Source organism: Colletes gigas, unplaced genomic scaffold (genome assembly GCF_013123115.1).
Source record: "Colletes gigas isolate AHSC1104 unplaced genomic scaffold, ASM1312311v1 Colletes_gigas_Sc00002, whole genome shotgun sequence".
Lineage (NCBI taxonomy): Eukaryota > Metazoa > Arthropoda > Insecta > Hymenoptera > Colletidae > Colletes > Colletes gigas.
The window spans coordinates 10,115,837-10,135,318 of record NW_025106631.1 but is presented as its reverse complement, the minus strand read 5'-3'; the positions used below and the strand labels follow the sequence as shown (position 1 = coordinate 10,135,318).

The following is a 19,482-nucleotide window of genomic DNA, read 5'->3' as shown; positions in this document are numbered from 1 at the left end:
GTGCAACAAAATTAATCCTAGAAAGACCCTAAAGTACAGAGAAATCGTTGCGTCAAAGACCAATAGAAGGGGAGCTCGTCAAAGCCCACGTGGATATTTATAGACTGGAAAATGATCTTTCGATCTTTAAACACCGGTTCTTTGAGGCACCTGCTTCGTAGCTAAATCAGTGTTATAAATAAACTGAATATCTTTATGCAAATTCATATTTTTATTAATGGAATGAGAGCTTCGTAGAGGGTTGTTTCAACCCATACGTACAATAGTTCGTATCTTACGTATTTCTTATATTTTTTTAGAATTAAAATTTCCTATAAATGTATAAACATTCGTTGGAAATTATGCTACCTTTGCAATAAATATTCTACAAATTTTTTTATAGGAATTCTAACTATGCTATTAATAGTTTTAAACGTTATATGTCAAAATTTCTATTAGAATCCATATATTTCTGTCTTGGATATATCATTTATGAATCCAATATGGCGGCTAGAAAGTTCACCCTGTGTGTACTTTATTAATCCAACATGGCAGCCAGAAAGTTCAATTTTAATATATGTTATGGACTTAATTTCTAGATTTAATAGTACCACTAGTAACGTTTACAGGAATATTGACGTAATTTTAGAGCAAACCGTGTATTTCTGAGCCACCCGGTGCAGGATAACCGGTCGGATTGAAACGCGAATTGCGACGAAGCAGGCTCGCCGGGCAAATTAGTTAGTCGTTGGCCGCTGGTAATTTCTGGAAATAAAATTATCCCGCTCCAGTTGTTGGCCAGCAGGATCAGTCGAAGCATTGTACGACGACGCGTGTCCCGAAATTTTCCCGCTATTAATTCATCCGTTCGGAGAGCGACGGAAGCGACCCCGAACCATGGGATCGATAGCTGTTATCGCGGTTGTTACCATGGATACATCAAAGCTCGATCCTTAACACTCGAAAATAATTAGGATCAAGTTACTTAATATCGTTTGTGGGATCGATCAGCAGACGAACTCGCAAATATCGCGAAAGAATCGATCCACCGTAATTCGACTAACCGAGTTACTTCTCGACTTCTACTCGCAACGTCGATACATGTGAAATCGTAAGCTCTCGAAAATTAGAAAGAATCCGAGCACTCGATAAATTTTAATTTCACCGAATTCACGCGATTTTTCTATTACTTAAATATAGCGTAAAAATGAAAAAAATACATTCCAATTTTCTCCAACAGTCTGTATTAGAAATACGCAGGTTCGTGTTATCTGTTTCCCTCGTTCGCGAAATTAAATAATCGTTTCTAATGAGATATGGAGACCCGGATGACGAATACGAGTATTGATTCCTGACCTGCGAACGATGTTTGCCCATCCATTTATCAGCGATTTATCAGAACTCTCGCGGAAATATTTAAACCCTCGTTTCCACGTATTTTTACCAGTGCTTCGACGTCGATCAAAATGCCATAATCGAGCTCGCTACTTCGATGGACTTTTGCCGCAGATATCTGTCAATCGTACAAATTTTTTTCAAAAGTGAACAGTTTGAATTGATCAACGAACCAAAAAGAAAAAAAAGAACATTATCGCTGTAACGCGATGGCGAACGATGAGAAAAGATATCGTTGCTCATCTTCCATGTGTGGCAGGTAATCTGTTCCATCATAGCGCGTTTACCACGTATTAAATGATTAGTTTCATAGCGATGCTTCAAACAGATTGGCAATGGTTTGCTTTTATGACGGTTGTCGGGAATTCTCGGAACTTCTTGGTCGTTGTATGCATTTAGTTTCCCTAAATCAACGTTGAATTGTACATAGGGCTTGTAGTAGATTCTCTAAACGCCGTACGTATCGTTCTGGTCGCTTTCGATAAGTGGCTACCGGGGGTTGAAATCATAAGACTTATCGTTAGTATTCCTTCGACACGCGACCTCCATTTTAACGCCGTGGAACGAGTAAATGGTACCTAATGAAAATGGTAACGGACACAATTTACAGCGAAAGAAGTCACGACTTCGCGTTGAAAAGACTCTGATTACTCGGAACTACTCGCATAAAACGAACCTGATTACGACTGAGAAACATAATCACGTCAGTTTTTATTAAAACGTAACGGAATATCTCGAACAAGACTGGAGTTTAAAACGAAACGACGACATTTTATAATTCATATTACATTATTAATATACGTATTACGAACATTCGGATATTTCGTTTACAAAATGAATATTCAAGCGTTCGAGCGATTTTGGAATTGTCAAATATTTCAATTTTGTCCGAATGGTAATTAGTCGAATTCGAACGAGATTCGAGACGATACCTTATCAACGTTCTATTAATTTTTAATTAAATAAGAAATTTTAAATAGGAACAAATTTATCGCAGATATCATGTTGGTTGTAGCCTTGACCATATTTGCTTTGTTTGCGTGCCAAATTTTGCAAAGTTTGGTATCGTTGGTGTCAGAGTTTGCTGGTACACCACCTGGGAAAAGTAGTTTCGTGAAAAACAACGTTAAAGTTTGTTATCGGGTCGCATGGCGGTTCCGTCTGCGTAAGCAACTGTATGCACACTAACAAAGTTGGTTACTGAAATCCGGCGATTACCTTAATCGCGTCACGTCCTTCGCTAAAAGCTAACGAATAAACTGAATCACCTTGGTGTTGAACAATTAACTTTAGACAGACTGAACCACCATCTGCATGTGTTTACAATATACAAGGAGTCCCAGCAATCACGATAAGACTAAGAATGGAAATAATTCTACATGGAAAAAAAATATAGGAAAAAATTATTTCCAATTGTACCATATATATAAAGTCCCAAATATTAATTTTATTTCTGCCTCTAGGTGTGTACCTTCTTAAGGATGTACATATATCAATCTTTCGTGAAGCCTATGGAACCAGCAACAATGGAGGCCATCCACGCGAATTTCTCCGAACAAGTGGCGGTGATTTGCAAAAGGCACGTTTTACGTCTATGCAACAATTAACAATTAATAAACTAATTATTCTGCATGCGTTGCGGATTCACCCAGCCACGGTGGATTAATCGGCCGAGCGATTCGTGACGACGGAATATTAATAAACTACCCGACGCGACAGTTTACGGGCGGTCGCTTTACACGTGTATACGTTTCGGATTACAAACGCGTTTGTGTGTTTCCAATGCACTGTAAACGTACGGATCAACAAACGCTGAACGGGAACCAGTGCCACCCTCATCGTCCAAAAATAAAATAACAAAATCTATATTCGAACCATATTACAATTTCAACGATACATAAGTTTCCAAATCCGGTGACGACTTCCTGAATGTCAAGAAGTTTCGGTATCTTGACACTAACGACGATATGAAGTCGAATCGGGTGTAAAACACGTTTGCAAATTCTATTAAAATTTGAAAGTTGACGAACAACGAACTCTATAATAGTTCCACCATTTCTTAATTACGCTCAAGTTTATCTTTGCAAGATCAAAATTTCTTTTATCGCTCATTAATCGTGCTCGACAAGAAGATAAAACGTTCGACAGAAATTAGATCGCGCCATGTTGTTTCCAAGCTCGAGGGATTGTCCGTTGTTTTCCCTTCCCGTTGCTTCGAACTTCGATTTAAAATTTTTTACAAAAACAACCTTCTCGACCCCTTGGAAAACTCTTCTAGATTCCATCGGTTAAAATTAATCGTTACAGGTCTGTTGAAGAAGATGGCGACGAAATATCGGTCCTCGAGGACGTTGGTCTGTGGACAGTGAAACCGAATTTTCACAGCATAATCGTGTACAGCGTCTTGATTCCAATAGTCTCTGTTCTCGGGATAGTCGGAAACGCTCTAATTCTCTACATTCTAGGAGAGGGAAATTTCAAGGCGTCCGTGTTCACGTATCTGACAGGTCGGCCCAAGTTCCGAGCAGCTTAAGCGCTTAATACCCACTTCTCGAGTCGCTTCGTTTCCGGTAGAAAATTGTTTCCCTCCCCACCCCCCGTCGCGGTTCGTTCTTCCTTTTTCAGAGGTTATATCGCGAACTCGTTTTATTCGACGCGTCGATTCAGTTTGTCCAACTTTAATTAAAAACTCGCCAAGTCGTTTCTTAATTTTTGTCTTTTTTTTTCTTAATAAAGATTCCGGTTTACGAAACGTTTCAACGTCTTTCGAGAAAACTAACTTCGCGAGGCACGTGACTGGAAAAGCGCTTTTGCAACTCCGACTTAAAACTTTCGCGAAAATTGGTTCGAAATTGGAGTATCTGTCTTTTTTATTGGGTAAATAAGGGAACGATCTATACAGAATAATTATAGAAACTAGAACAAGTCTTTTCACAGTTTCTTATCGACTGTAACGCGTTATTAATGTTTGTGTCGATTCATTATTTATCAGTACCCTATTTATAAGGAGGATGAATATCATCAATATCGAAAAAAAAATTAATTCGATGCATAATGGGTTAATAAATTGTTTGCGTGACGTAGATAGATTTTTTTGCAGTTCTGGCAGGCGCTGATCTCGTCACCTGCATCATGATTTTATTTTCTGGACTGGCCAGGGGTGTCTTTTGGTGCAAAACAGGTTGGTTGGAGTTTGACGTGTTCGTTCATTTACCTGTTGCTTCGGTTTCGTCGAATCTCACTGTTTGGGCTACCATATTGGCTACTATCGACAGGTTGGCGATCGTTTTCAGGTGATCAAAAGACAAGCATTTAATTTCAATTATTTTATGCTCGATTATTTCATTCTTCTCAATGTTATAATCGAAGACATTTCCCAAAGTCTGATGAAATTGACTGGATCTTTATCTCCGACCGACAGTTTATCGAGATGCAAACCACCCAAATTCTGCAACCATCATCTGGCACGGAAGTTGATGGTTTTTTCCGTCAAATCTTGTTCAACGTGCCGTACTGCCTCATTTACACGTTCAATGAGCAAGGCGATTTAATAACAACGAGATTCTTTCATACGTGGTGAGTAAACGATTCTAAAAACTTCGTAAAATTTTCAACACTAAATCTAACAAATCAAAATAAAACCAAAACAGTGATAAATATTTCACATACGACGATATACTGAAAATACACATTGAAAGAACAACACAACTAAATATTGTTTCTGGAAACTGCAAATTCTGGAAATACCATCGGATTTAGATCCAAGGAACCAAAAATTTATGCAATCGTTAAAATTTTAGTTTTTCTCTGGATAATTATTGTTCCAGTAATTTTTCCTCCTCTATTATTCGATCATGGTTTGCCAAGACGCGACGTCGACGGTAGCGATACATTTTTATGATATTTCGGAGTCACCCTGCGGAATAGAAGACTTTTTTACCGTGAACGCTCGCGGCGACGTCGTTCGAGGGCGTTCGGTATTCTTGTCATGAATTCAATTTCATTCGAAGGCACGACGGAATAAAAGCTGAGTTTGCAGGTTGTACGATCTTCAGAATTGGCTGCAGTTCGTGATGTTCGGCGCGATACCGGCGGTTCTCCTTCTGGTGGCAAACCTGATCATGTGCTACTCGGTAAAGGAAACTCTGAGGCAGAGGCAGTCGTTGCTACGCAGAAATTTACGAGAAGGAAACCGCTTGACGGTAGGTAAAATACGAATTCGATTCGCTATAGAAACCAACGAACCGTTGAGACGAAAGGAAAATGAAGAAACGTCGGGGTAAAAGCGTGCGAAGTGATTTCAAAATGGCTGAAAATCTCTTGCTCGCATTAGAGACCTTCAGGGATTATGCCACTCTGATAAAAAAAAAGAATATATTATAAAATATCTAACATCTTTTACAGTGACAGAATTTTGCTTTTTTGCAAATTGAAAATTTATGGACCCTACTCAGATTTATTTTCTTCGACTTTTCGCCTCGAGAATGAATTTTTTAAATAGTACTAACTTACGATTAATTTATAAAATGTATTCCATAATGCTTCTTCCGATAAAACAATTTTAATATATTACAGAAAATTGGTCACAATTCATTGAAATTGTTAAACACATTTAACGTATCGATTGCATATACGCCTGATTAAGCAATTTCATTCCAGCCGACATTTCAGAAGAAATATGATTCCGATATACATTAATATATTCCATTTAAACGATCGTTCTCGACGCGATCTGATAATTTAATAGACACGTTTCCTTTTCTCGGTCTGAGGGACGCAATCAATTATGAAAAAAGGTAAAGAATACCTACAACGCGCGACAAAGCTGATATCTCTTAAGAATGCTCGTTTCAGACTGATCTCAGTCGCAAAAGTATGAAATTCTCGAGAGCACGTCTCTTTCGTAGGAGGAGTAACATCCATCACGGGTCACTGAAACATTCTACAATGAGTTACTCGCGGAAATATCGTGATGAATTTCTCTATTCGACGAACATGAAAAATTATACATCTCCGAGAATCTATATGCGTCTGTCCGTTCGAAGTTTCGATCGAACTTGGAATTATAGTTTCGAAATTTGTAAACGTTCTCCATCGATCGACTGACTTTATTATAAAGTGCAACCCGTAAATCGAGCTTATCGTTCAGTCTGTTTTACCGCACAAAATACTCGTTTTTCAGGATCAAGCACGAATGACTGTCATGCTGGTTGGCATCGCGTTCGTGTTCATTGTGGGCGAAGTGCCAACTCATTTGGCGTCGCGACGAAGCGCCTTGACTCTTCTTCACGGGGGTGATTTAACCAAAGTTCAGGAGTATTACGTGGAAAGGTAAGCATCGTCTTTCGCATTCAGAGCATTTCTTTCATCCACCTTATATGAATTACACACCAGATTGCTTGTAATTTTTATCCCTATGTTTTAAATTGAACTCTTCAAAACCTTATGTGCCCACCAGTTTCGTTTCATCTCAACGTTTTTCTCCAATCAAGAATTCCTTTCAAATCAATTGTGCATCTCAATAGAACCTGGTAATAAAGCATATTTACAGAACAATCAAAAGTACTCCAACCCCAACTATGAGAGGTGGTTTCATCACCTAAACATCAATCTCACGTATCGAATATTTTTGGCTGTTCTACAGATACTTTAAGTCTCATTAAAATTGACGATCAACGCCTTAGTATAATTCTTTGTAAGTTCTACTCAATGTGCAAAGATCAAGCGAGTCAATTTTCATTTTCCTCTTCTCGAGAAATATCGTTTATACAGGGTGTAAACGATAACTTTGGCAAAAATCATAGGGTAAGTAGAGGTCCCATAGGCAAGTATTTTGAGCATGGGAACCCGTGTCCGGAAATGCACCAGTAAAGAATTACGGCGATCTTTAATTTTGGTCTTTCGCGCCTGATGGGTAGGCAAACTTTTTTTAGTTTATTGTTTCTTGACCATGATTTCATTAAATGTTTACGTTGATCATCGTAACACTTTCAATGTTTGTCATCTTTGTCACCTACACGACTGACCCACCTCAAAAGAAACAGTTTCCAGTACGATGGGTTTTCTATCCATCAGGAGCTAAAGACCGAAGTTAAAGATCGCCGTAATTTTTTACTGGTGCATTTCCGGACACGGGTTCTCATGCTTAAAATACTTGCCTATGGGGCCTCTACTTATCCTATGATTTTTGCCAAAGTTATCGTTTACACCCTGTATATACATATATTTTGCATAAAGAACCCCACACAGATCTTAAGGCAAATGGCTCCCGGTTAAATGAGCTGAACTTTTGATATGATGTAGTTCATGATGTCTTGATGAAAAGGTCCAATGGGCCCAACCTCGTAAAATGGACAGTTTCCGAGATACGGGGGATCAAAAGTCATTAATAGTGCGCCTTATTCTAGACTACCACGTTTGAGCATATTTCGGTGTAAGAAGCACTGTTGTGACCCTGTGGGCCTTTAAATATTATCCATTGACCCCCTGACCCTCTGACTCTCCTTCAAGAGTCAAAATAAAAAAACGCCAAAAGGTAAAAAATGATTCTCTTTTTCGTTGTACAAACATGAAGCACCGTCGACATTAGCACTACCCAGTGTGCACCACGAGAAGGTTGATCGGTCGGATTTTCCACACCATGTCGTCCTGAAGAGGGCCGCTTTTATAGTTCTCTCTATTCGACCATAAGAATCTCAATATTCATATTGTCTTGATGGTCTCTATTAGCGGCATCTTCGGTCGTATTTAGAAGATTGCCATCCTAATATTTGGCATGCCTTTGATGACGAGCAAATCCAAAAAACCTTAAAACACTTACAATATGTGTTCATGTACCTAATGTTTTGGCACCGGATTGACAGATGCAGGAGTAACCATTTATTACTTCCTCTTCTAGTTCCAGTTCATTTTTGGGAATGTGAGAAATAAGAACTTAATGTTTGGTACGATTCCGAAATCGTGAATTTTGTAGTCGTCTAAGGCTGTTATCTACCAACGAAGTGTCAATCTGCGCTAATAGAGGGCATCAAGACAATATGAATGTTGAGATTGTTATGGACAAATAGAGAACTATAAAAATGGCCCTTTTCAGGGCCACATGGTGTACAAAATCCGATAGAGCAACCTCCTCGTGGTGCACACTGGGTAATGCTAATGTCGACGGTGCTTCATGTTTGTACAATGAAAAAAGAACCATTTTTACCTTTTTGACGTTTTTTTATTTTGACTCTTGAAGGATAGTCAGAGGGTCAGGGGGTCAAGGGATAATATTTAAAGGCCCACAGGGTCACAACAGTGCTTCTTACACCGAAATATGCTCAAACGTGGTGGTCTAGAATAAGGCACACTATTATTGACTTTTGATCCCCCGTATCTCGGAAACTGTCTATTTTACGAGGTTGGGCCCGTTGGAACTTTTCATCAAGACATCATGAAGTACATCATATCAAAAGTTCAGCTCATTTAACCGGGAGCCATTTTCCATAAGATCTGTGCGGAGTCCTTTAGCATGTTTCCATATCTGTATAAGCCACAAGTAAATAAAGCATTTGTCGATCATCAACGTGTATCAAGAAAGTGTAAATACCGAGTATGTATGTACTTGGTGGCAAAGATGCTCGACCAAACCCGTGTGTAAGCTCGAAAACGGTCGATTCCCGGTAGCGAATGCTGATATTACCCGATAGAGCAAACATTAAATATCGCTTTAGATAAATATCGACAATAATGGTTACATGTTTGCACAGGTTTCGCATGTATGCGACGCTCCTCAATGCAATATCGGGTCCGGCCAACTTCGTGCTATACTGTCTGCTGAATCGACATTTTCTTTCTCATCTGAAACGTCTTTTCAACGCCAAAACCTCACGGACGAGTGCTACTAACGTCAAAATCGGTATTCCTTACTCGATTCGCCAAATCGAGTCCTAGCAACGTCGCTGGAAAGGTTAAACGCACGACAAATAAACATTTGCAATTACGTTGTGAGATCCTGTGAAAGAGATGGAAAAGGAGAGGAGAGTATTACGTTGTGAGATCCTGTGAAAGAGATGGAAAAGGAGAGGAGAGTATTTTATCCTAGTAGACTCTGGCTTAGACGCAGGGATATTGAGAGTCGATCGAGCGCTTGAGAGAAAATCAAGAGCGTAGCCCTCTGGTGGCATAAAAAATTAGAAAAGTCCATTTCGAACGATTAAATTATATTAGATCGAGCACAGTAGCTTCAAGTTTTTAATTCTTTGATTAATAACAAGATCACGCTGGTCTGTGATTTTCTACAAATAAAATGGAAAGATCCCAATGCAATCGACTTCTCTAATCGCTATAAACAAGCATTTATAAATAATAGTTTATTCTGTAAAGTGCTAGTTTATATTTCCTACATTTTTCTTTACTGTTTTGTTAATCAGATTACATCATTACTTTGCGAAGTCTATTTTCGCAAAACCTTTAATCAAGAAACACTCGAAATCCGTGGCTTTTTGAACTAATAGGATTTGCCTGACTTTGCCGGCAAAGCTGCTCGTTCCAAGCGTGAAACTCGCGTTTCTTCGTCGAAACCTTACTCGTAGCCGCGGAGACAAATAACTTGGAAGCTGGTGGCAAACGGTGGTTCTTTGTCTCCAGTCTCTTCTTGCGAACAGCGAGGAGTTCGTTGAGAAGATAGTAAATAAACTCGATAAAGGATATCACTGATCCACCCAGACAGAGCCCAAAGATTCCCCCGAAAGAGGCTGAAATTTCATAAAAATCCCAATCTAACCATTTCATAAAACTTTCAATGACTAATTGTTCCCAGTTTTAACCAGTTCGCTGTGTTCGACAGCGTAAAATTAGTTATCATTTGCTATTTAAGTTGTAATTTTAGCGAAAATTGAAATATATTCGTAAATCTTTGGAGATAAAAACGAAATAACACAAACAAGATCGCGGTCTAAAGAGAGGTCGTCACAGCTGACTGGTTAAATCAACGTCGTTTTTTCGTCGACCAAGATTCGCTATACTCGGTTTCGTTTCGCCCTCGAATTCATAACGCGAGTTACCCTTCCCCCCTCCCCCCGTTGAAACTTTTTTATTACTCCTGCATTCCAATGGAACTTCCAAAGCACGTTGCAAGTTTCCTAACGAACTCAGACTGATTTTACCTTATTTTCCGACCCGTTCCTTCCCATTAGCTACTTATGCCACTACAGGGGAAACGTCCCTACAGATATCTTCGTAGGAGATTTCGCTTACCGAGTAGACCGTCCCAGCCCATGATGGTATCCTTGCGGTAGTCGAGGTACGTGCCATCCCGGAAGTACACGTAGAGGAACGAGGTAGTCTTTGCATTTAAACCGTGTCTGCAAAGAAACGCGCGAAACGTGTGACTACCCCGTAAATCACGAGGAAAGAGATGCACCGGATTATGCTCTTCGATTATGAATCTTAACGACGTGGAATGCCAGCGTAGATGGTCGTCTCGAAACTAATCCTAGAAACACACCTCTCCTTCCTGTCTGTTCACGCATTTATGGGAAATTTTAATTCTCAAGAAACTACAGAATGCACTTAATATGTATATGCAAAAATATAAGAAATACGTAAGATACGAATTAGTATACAGGGTGTTCGGCCACTTCTTAAAAAATTTTAATGGGAGATTCTAGAGGCCAAAATAAGACGAAAATCAAGAATATAAATTTCTTGACTGAGGCTTCGTTAAAAAGTTATTAACGATTAAATTAAAAAATTTCAAATGATTCTGAAAAAATTATTTTTGGTTGTGGGGCTCAATTACAATCATTTTTTGGTACATATACATAACCCTGGAATCCTACCCACTTTCGAGACAAAAATTCGAGAAGTTTTTCGACAAAATTAAAAATTTTCAAATCGTGCTGGAAAAATTATTTTTAGTTGTGGGGCTCAATTACATACATTTTTTGTGAATACACATACTTCCGAAATCCTACGCACTTTCGAGAAAAAAATTCAGTACGTGCAGAACTTTAAACGTTAATAACTTTTTAACCAAGAGTCCACCAACAAATTAGTATCCTTGATTTTCGTCTTATTTTGTCTTTTAGAATCTCCCATTAAAATTTTTCCCAGGGGTGGCCGAACACTCTGTATTTAGGGGTTGAGACAACCTTCTACGAAGCTTTCATTTCATTAATTCTATTAATAAACATTCGAATTTGTATAGAAGAAAACGATAAATAATAGTAAAAGCACTCGAGGAAACGTTTGCAAACTTGAATTATTAATTTTTGGAACCGCAGTTTGTATTCTTCGTCGAGACTCGAACGAGAAATTAACAGAATCAACTATTACTCACGTTATTTCGGAGTCGAACTCTATGTCTCCTATTTGTGTCGATTCGCTGATTACTTCGTAGGATTGGTCGTTGCATTGCGGAAGGCAGTTGCAGTCGTTAATGTGCGATAATTTGATACGAGATAGGTTCCCTATTTCAAAGTTAAACGATTTAAAACGATATAAACCGCACATTGGAGAACGTTCTATCGCAATATACATATATGTAATATACTTTACTTATTAACGATAGAAAAGAAAAATCTTCTCATCGAAGAAATAAAATGAAATCGAAGTTAGACGGAATTTTATTAATTTTGTAACAATAGATAACCAACGAAACTAACATATACCTATTTATTCTTTGTTCGAACAAAATGTTCGTTTATCGATAAAATATACTTACTTCTGCGAGCCAGAATGCAATCCACGTCTGTCAAGTAACAGGTGCGGACATTTGGATCTAGCAACAGAGTGTATAAATGTTTGCAACGATGCGGGAATTAATTTTATGTGTATTGTAATAGTTTGTTTCCATTAAGAATATATATAAAAATTCAAAATTCAAAAGATAGAAGCTGCACAATAACTGAATCAGAAGCTGTAATGGCTTGTTTCCATCAAGAATATAATAATTAAAAATTCAAAATGAAATCCAAATAGTTTTATATAGTGTTTTATACAACTATCACAGGTTGTGTGTGCATGTGACAACGTGAAGAACAATATATTCGTAATGACTCACGATCGTCCGGATAGAAAAATGGCAAACACCCGCAGTACCCATACGAATTCTGATGTATGCACTTCGAGATGCACGTTTGGTAACTGTACTTGCGTTCGCCGTGTTGCTAGAAAATTTCGTAGATACAAAAATCCCGTGATGTTTCGGAATTGTACACACCCTCCCCCCTCTCCCCCCCGAAAGCGTAATTACGATTCTCGTATGTACCTCACCGTCGAACAAACACATCCTCTTTCGCAGAGGTATGTTGCGAATAGCCTCGGAGCTTTCGATTCTAGTTCCAGCGAGTGTCATCGACAATGCATGGCCGGGTAGCAGAGTGGAGGGTTGTGCACCGACATCCGGATAATCTATCGGATCGTGTGTCAGCACCGTGGCACCCACGAACTGTCTCACCGAGCTTTTATAGTTTTTACCGTCGATATTCAACGCTATTGATAAACCGATATCGCGACCAGTTCCTGGCACGTCCTGAAACGTTAAATTCTGTTCGAACGATTGCTTGATCGGACGACTTTAATCCCTGTGTCTCGTGAATAACGTACTGCGCGTGCGCGACAAGTTGGCTAGCGGAACGGAGCATAGTAGGGGTAGAGGAGAGTACGCTTGCTCCGCCTACTCCCTTTCGCTTTCGTCGTCTCGGCCCAACAGCGTGTGGGCTCGACAAACTCTGAACTAGAGTGGGAAGAACTGGGCACCAATCAGACCTGCATTCCTTTCGCTTGTCAACTTCTCGCGGACGCACAATAGAAACGTTTAATCGAAGTTATTCGTTACTGCAACGAAGGCCAAACGATTTAAAAAATATATAGAAAAATTAGGTAAATAATTAAGTTGTTTTTCTTCTTACATTAACTCCAACTCGTATAATTTCTAATATTATTACGAGAATTACCCTAAATTTTAGATACAAGGTATTTACCAGAATGTGCCCGACACCTGGTAGAGGTTCGGAAGAATCGTGTGACTGGACATGTTTCTCGGTTACGTTCGTCGATTGCAAATACTGTTTCCTGAAGAAAAATTAACCCATCAAGATCGTGCGTTAAGATAACACAAAAACTCGAACGATCTTACGTGTAAATATCAGTGACGAATCATTGATTTACAATGAAATCTGAAACAACGCAAACTAAAAATATTGAAAAAATTACTCGAAGTTTCTGAGAGGACCGAAGTGATAATTGAAGCCGCAACAAAAGCCTTCGTTGGACTTGACGGTTTTGAAAATCTTATTGCAATCGTGGATCTGACCGAGCCAGGCGCATCTCACCAGCAGCAAGCTGCAAGGTTGCATTAGCTGGAACGCAAGAAAAGAGCGTACAGTTTTTCGTTACGCAAATCCGTGGCAGAGATTTGTCGAACAGAATAAAAAGAACTTTTCACCTCGAGCATGAGTTTTTCGACCGTGTAACCGAGCGTGTCAAGGGCCGACGATGCCGTTGTGTTATCGATTTCAATTTTATCCGGCCTTATCAATTTCATTAAGGAAAAGAACAGCCTATTGCTCATGTCAGTGTCGAATCCATTCATCAACCTATCACAGAAAATTTCTAACTAACGTATACTGTGGGGTCAACTAATTCTTGTAGTCGTTTCATTAATTACATCTATACTCTTACACATTTTTAGATTTTTCGTAGTCGAAAATGGTATTTTATTTACTAATACTACTCAAAACTATTACCAATAAACTGATCGAGTTTTCTCGAAGAAAATGAGTTCAAACAAGACCACACTTAAACAATGTCAAATTATACAATTTTTAAAAGTTTACAAAACCTGATATAGTTGCATACGTCGACACAGAACGATTCCCGCAATAAATTTGCAAACACTAGACCATACATATTCATTATCTTTTTGCCGCTCGAATTATTATTTACAATTTATTAAAGTAAATAATCGAAAATAGTGTACAGAAAATAAGCTAGTCCTTTGTCGTTTCGAGTCTTATTTACTCAGCAGGAAACGTCCTGGATAATTACACGTACAAAGGAATACATTTTCGCGACAGAACGTGAAATATTATCTTTGTAAATTTTAATTAACGAAAAGGTTTTCTGCCAAGATCACGGGCGGTATGATTTCAAGCCTCAAAAGAAATACATAACGATGTTTTTTTAAATTGTTTTGAAAGACCGTTGAGTTTAATAATTTTTTTTTTATGCGAGAACATCACTCACAATTTCTGCGCAATCACGTCGGCGTGCGGTTTGTAAACTTTGTTGTTGTTGCATATGGTGATGCCTGGGAACTGTAAATCTTTTATAGGATTCGACGTGTCGATGATCGTCATCGTGGGATTGTTCGAAAACTGTGTCCACAAACGTAACATCAGAATCACGCAAAAAGCGATGGACGACATACAAATCTACAAACAAAGAATTAATGTTTCCCGGGATATTATGAACAAAAAAATATACCGGATTTTCGGCCAACACTGAGAAAAATTTTAATGAGAGCTTCTAGAGGCTAAAATAAGACGAAAATCAAGCATACTAATTTGTTGATTGAGGCTTCGTTAAAAAGTTATAGAAACATTTTCAGCCACACAGTATATTTTCGGTAAAAAATTTTTTTTCTCGAAAGTACGTAGGATTTCGGGGGCATGTCTGTTCGCCAAAACTACTTGTAATTGGCCCCTGTAACTAAATATAATTTTTTTAGTATGATTTGAAATTTTTTAATTTCGTCTAAAAATTTCAGTACCTACTCGAATTTTTTTCTCAAAAGTAAATAGGATTTCAGGGGTATGTCTGTTCACTAAAAATGATTGTAATTAACCTCTGCAACCGAAAATAATTTTTTTACAATAATTTGAAATTTTGTAATCTCATTTTTTAGTAATTTTTTAACGAAGTCTCAATCAAAAAATTGATATTTTTTATTTTCGTCTTAATTTGGCCTCTAGAATCTTCCATTAAAATTTTTCCCAGGGGTGACCAAACACCCTGTATATGAATTTTCACCCACCGTGAACCACGCTATTCTGTCCAAACACGTTTTGCTCGTCACGATATAACGAAATCCGTGCAATCCTGAATTTTCACAATAAACACGCAACGATCTCTTCAAACGTTTCACGAATGATCGATACCCTGATACGATAAATTTAACGTATTGCAAAAATGAAGCTTGCATGAAAAACAAATTATTTATTTTTGTAGATACACTTGCGATGTTAATACTTTTGTAAAATATATGCAACAAAGCTGAACTTTTCCTTATTATTTTTCACAAAGATTGGGAAAGGTTAAAAAATTTTAATTCAAATATTAAAGATATATTACGGACGTCAAATTCATAATGAGTCATCGAAAAAGATCACGTACAAAAATCACTCTAATCGCTGCCTGATTTCTTACCCAACGTCTGCTTTTTCCCGTACGAATTATAACCATTTTCTGTTATACTTTTCATCCTGATTTTCCAAATTAACCGACAGTCGACGCGCACGTTCGGCCAAACTAGCCGCCAGGAAATCTATCGCACGAATAAACATGACAGACCCTGGAAACGCCAAGTACGTTTCCACGTTAGGTGGACTCTGGTATCGTTACACAGAATTTCTATTTTCTACCAATTTTGCTCGTCGAATACTAGGAAATGCTATTATTTGGATTTCGGTGACCCTGGAGTACCGGCGACCACTTAGGCAAATGCTACGCCACAGGTAAGAGGAAATTGACAGATCACTCGGAGTCGATCGAAGCGTTTCCCTGAAAGTAATAAAAACCTCCCGAGAAACTAATGCACTCACCAGGACTGACAATCCAGGAAAGATAGTATCACCACAGACGAGGTATACGAGTAGACTTTTCACCTAATGTATTTTTTTGGCCCATGTTTCTGGGGCTCCAGAGCCCTGTGGCCATATTCAGCATTGTTTAACATTACAATGCAATATTTTAAACTATTGTTACCAATATGTGGCATAAAAATAATGAAAAGACGCATCAGTATACATAAATAATAATTTTTCGCGTAATAATTTGTCCACCGAACGGATTGAGATGGCTGACACACGCTGTGCTCTCATGTCGAGTCATGATCATGTCATCATCATATTGATGGATGACGATATAATGTACAAATTAAATATAACTCACACTTTTGTCAATTTATAGTAACAGATGACAAGATTCTTAAATTTGTTAACATTATTCACTTCGATGATTACATGCAAATTATTCACAACTTTAACTAGTCAAAGAATTGCGAATAATTCGTACTTGTCAACTCATATGCATTTACACATAACTAGTTTGTTTGCCTATCATACTAATTCAGTGAGTTTCTCAACTGACCGCCATCCATGAGAAGAGGCCGCTAAAATCACCTCTGAATTTTCAGGTCGGTATGGCAGTCAGATTGGGCCACGGAAGTCCATAAGATGAAAGCACAGACGAGATATATGAGTAGACCTTTCACCCAATGTATTTTTTGGCCCATTTTTCTGGGGCTCTAGAGCCCCATTACCATTTTCGTGTCACTCGCAACGTTACCAACAGATTTAGAAATGAACACAAGAGGAAGTGAGACAGAAAATGAAATTACAGAAATTTTAGTATTTTTTAACGGAATGAAAGCTGTACGGTACAGAATTGAGCATCAATCGATTAATTTCATTGGAGTAACCAATCGATTATGATTATTTAAAGATTTCAAGACGATTAAGATACGTAAGGATATACCTCATTGACAACTACATCGAAAATTCACTATTTTTTATTTTAAACTGTAATACATCATTTATTTAAAAAATAACTCGGTATGGCAATCAGATCGGGTCATCAAAGACCATAAGGGGAAAGGTCTCATCGTATGCCTCGTGTGTGAAAATTTACTTGTGGTTTTATCTCTTTTCTTAAAATTTTTGTGCCTACATTCCAAAGCTTCTTCTGTCAATTGCCCAATTGGATTTAGTGCATGTCTTATTATTTCAGCACCGTGAATTCATATTTTATGCACGGATGATGGCGTACAGTACCAGCCATAATGTTCAACAAAATACTTTGCAGTATCGCGTGCATAGCCCTCGAATTTGTGTAGAGATGAAATCACCTATGATATAATATGACATTTTTTAATTAAGGTCGTTTCAAAATCTATTCGATACAGAACAAATATTTATGGAAGATTTCATATAATAACAACTATTACTATTATAATTTGTAATATAATATATGCATTTAAAAATTGTTCTCTGAATGTTTCGCTGATGCAGCTCAAATGGTTCTATTTCAACTGACTGCAGTAAAAAGATCAAAACCTTAGTGAACAAAGAGTCAAAGGCCTAGCAGCACGATGGATAAGCACGTATTCGCGTACAAAGATACGACACATATACCTTTAAAATGTAATAATTTAATCAATGGGACGTCGGGGGAAACGATTTTTGTATAATTATGTAGTGGAAAATGTACTGAAAATATCCCAATTTGTTCCAATGCGGAACTCCTTGGGACTTGAAGGTTACACCTTGTCAATTGTAAAACATTTTGAAAATTTTCTTTATTTCAGTGAACATTACTTTTTAAATATATTATGTACCGAAATTATAAATTGAAGGTACGATTTCTTATCTTGAAAGAATGTTCTTTATTACACAAAGAACACAGAAGCGAAATATCAAACAGAGTCTTCAGGAGATCTCGAAGAAAGGAAAGAGTTTTACGAATGAGAAATGCTACCTTTAGAATGTCCAACTTTAAGTGTTTATACTGGGTGTTCGGCCACCACTGGGAAAAATTTTAATGGAAGATTCTAGACGCCAAAATAAGACGAAAATCAAGAATATCAATTTCTTGACTGAAGCTTCTTTAAAAAGTTATTAACAATTAAATTTAAAAAATTCAAATCGTTCTGGAAAAATTATTTTAAGTTGCGGGGGTCAATTACAATCATTTTTGGTCATTACACATACCCCCGAATTCCTAGGCACTTTCGAGAAAAAAATTCCTTACCGAAAATCTAATTAGGTGTCTTTTATCGACGAAAAAAAAATTTCAAATTGTTCTGGAAAAATTATTATCGGTTGCGGGAGTTAATTATAATTATTTTTGGTGAATAGACATACCCTCGAAATCTTACCCACTTTCTAGAAAAAAATTCGAGAATGTGTGAAAATTTTTAATGGAAAAAAAAATTACAAATCGTTTTGGAAAAATTATTTTCGATTGCGGGGGTCAATTGGAATCATTTTTGGAGAATAGACATACCCAAGAAATCTTGCGCATTTTCGGGAAAAAAATTCAGTACGGACGGGACTTTAAACGTTAATAACTTTTTAAGGAAGCCTCCATCAACAAATTGATATTCTTGATTTTCGTCTTATGTTGGCCTCTAGAATCTCCCATTAAAATTTTCCCCAAGGTTGGCCGAATACCCTGTATAACTTAAAATTTGTAATGTATTTTAATAATTGTTTCATTTCCGAGATCCATGAATATTCAAAAAGCAATAAACATTAACCAGATATCGATATGACAAAATTGATTTTTTGCCAAAGTGTCCGGACCCGGCCCTCGGTGCACCTCCAGGATTCCAGCCCGGGCCCTCGTGTACCTCCGGAAACCCAGCCCCGACCCCCGGAACACCTCCGGGTTTACATACATACGAATAATAAAAAAAATTTCTTTTTCTTCAATAATTAAAATCTGATCAGGGTACTTTGGTTATGTGCGCCTACATAGGTCGGAAAGTAAAAATGCCTGGGCAGTCGAGAATCTCGAGTCGAGATTCCAAATCGTATGCCGTTGACGTGAAGTCGGATTTTAGTTGTTCAAGAGCGAGAAGGCAAATTTAAGCTTTTCTCTTTCGACTCCCACGAAACGGTCCGAAATTACTTCGGGTCGCTTCGGAGAATCGAAAAAGAGGGCATGTATCAGTTTGCCTTTGTCGACTCTTCGAAACTCTACGAGCTCTCGTACGCGTGATCTGGCATAGTGTAAGAAAATGCCTTCGGTGCACTTCTGGCATCTCTGGATTTATGTAAAAAAATATTTTAGAACGCTCATGCAATAGTGAATATATTTCGGCGAAAAAAAAAATTCCAAATC

At 37.9% G+C, this 19,482-nt stretch overlaps 2 protein-coding genes across 2 annotated transcripts; one reads left to right on the top strand and one right to left on the bottom strand.

Annotated features, from left to right (window-relative positions):
• Positions 1-5,448: 5,448 nt before the first annotated feature.
• On the top strand, positions 5,449-9,340 carry LOC122402837. Its single transcript, XM_043405967.1, has 3 exons — positions 5,449-5,576; positions 6,557-6,705; positions 9,123-9,340. Exons 1-3 carry the CDS (start codon positions 5,496-5,498, stop codon positions 9,304-9,306), a joined length of 414 nt encoding a protein of 137 aa, XP_043261902.1. The 5' UTR covers positions 5,449-5,495; the 3' UTR covers positions 9,307-9,340.
• Positions 9,341-9,598: 258 nt separating this feature from the next.
• Positions 9,599-15,841, bottom strand: LOC122400825 (pickpocket protein 28-like). Its single transcript, XM_043402504.1, has 13 exons — positions 15,787-15,841; positions 15,395-15,519; positions 14,605-14,792; positions 13,805-13,955; positions 13,573-13,718; positions 13,341-13,431; positions 12,626-12,889; positions 12,419-12,524; positions 12,080-12,136; positions 11,696-11,825; positions 10,612-10,718; positions 9,877-10,109; positions 9,599-9,697 (listed from the first exon to the last, which is right to left on the bottom strand). Exons 1-13 carry the CDS (start codon positions 15,839-15,841, stop codon positions 9,599-9,601), a joined length of 1,752 nt encoding a protein of 583 aa, XP_043258439.1.
• Between the last annotated feature and the right edge of the window lie 3,641 nt (positions 15,842-19,482).

Coding starts and splice junctions, on each gene's coding strand:
- LOC122400825 (XM_043402504.1), bottom strand. CDS start 15,841: ATGAAAAGTATAACAGAAAATGGTTATAATTCGTACGGGAAAAAGCAG. Junction 13,956..14,604: donor GACGTGATTGCGCAGAAATT/GTGAGTGATGTT, acceptor TTTCTGTGATAG/GTTGATGAATGGATTCGACA. Junction 11,826..12,079: donor TTGCATTCTGGCTCGCAGAA/GTAAGTATATTT, acceptor ACTTTGAAATAG/GGAACCTATCTCGTATCAAA.
- LOC122402837 (XM_043405967.1), top strand. CDS start 5,496: ATGTGCTACTCGGTAAAGGAAACTCTGAGGCAGAGGCAGTCGTTGCTA. Junction 5,577..6,556: donor GAGAAGGAAACCGCTTGACG/GTAGGTAAAATA, acceptor CTCGTTTTTCAG/GATCAAGCACGAATGACTGT. Junction 6,706..9,122: donor CAGGAGTATTACGTGGAAAG/GTAAGCATCGTC, acceptor ATGTTTGCACAG/GTTTCGCATGTATGCGACGC.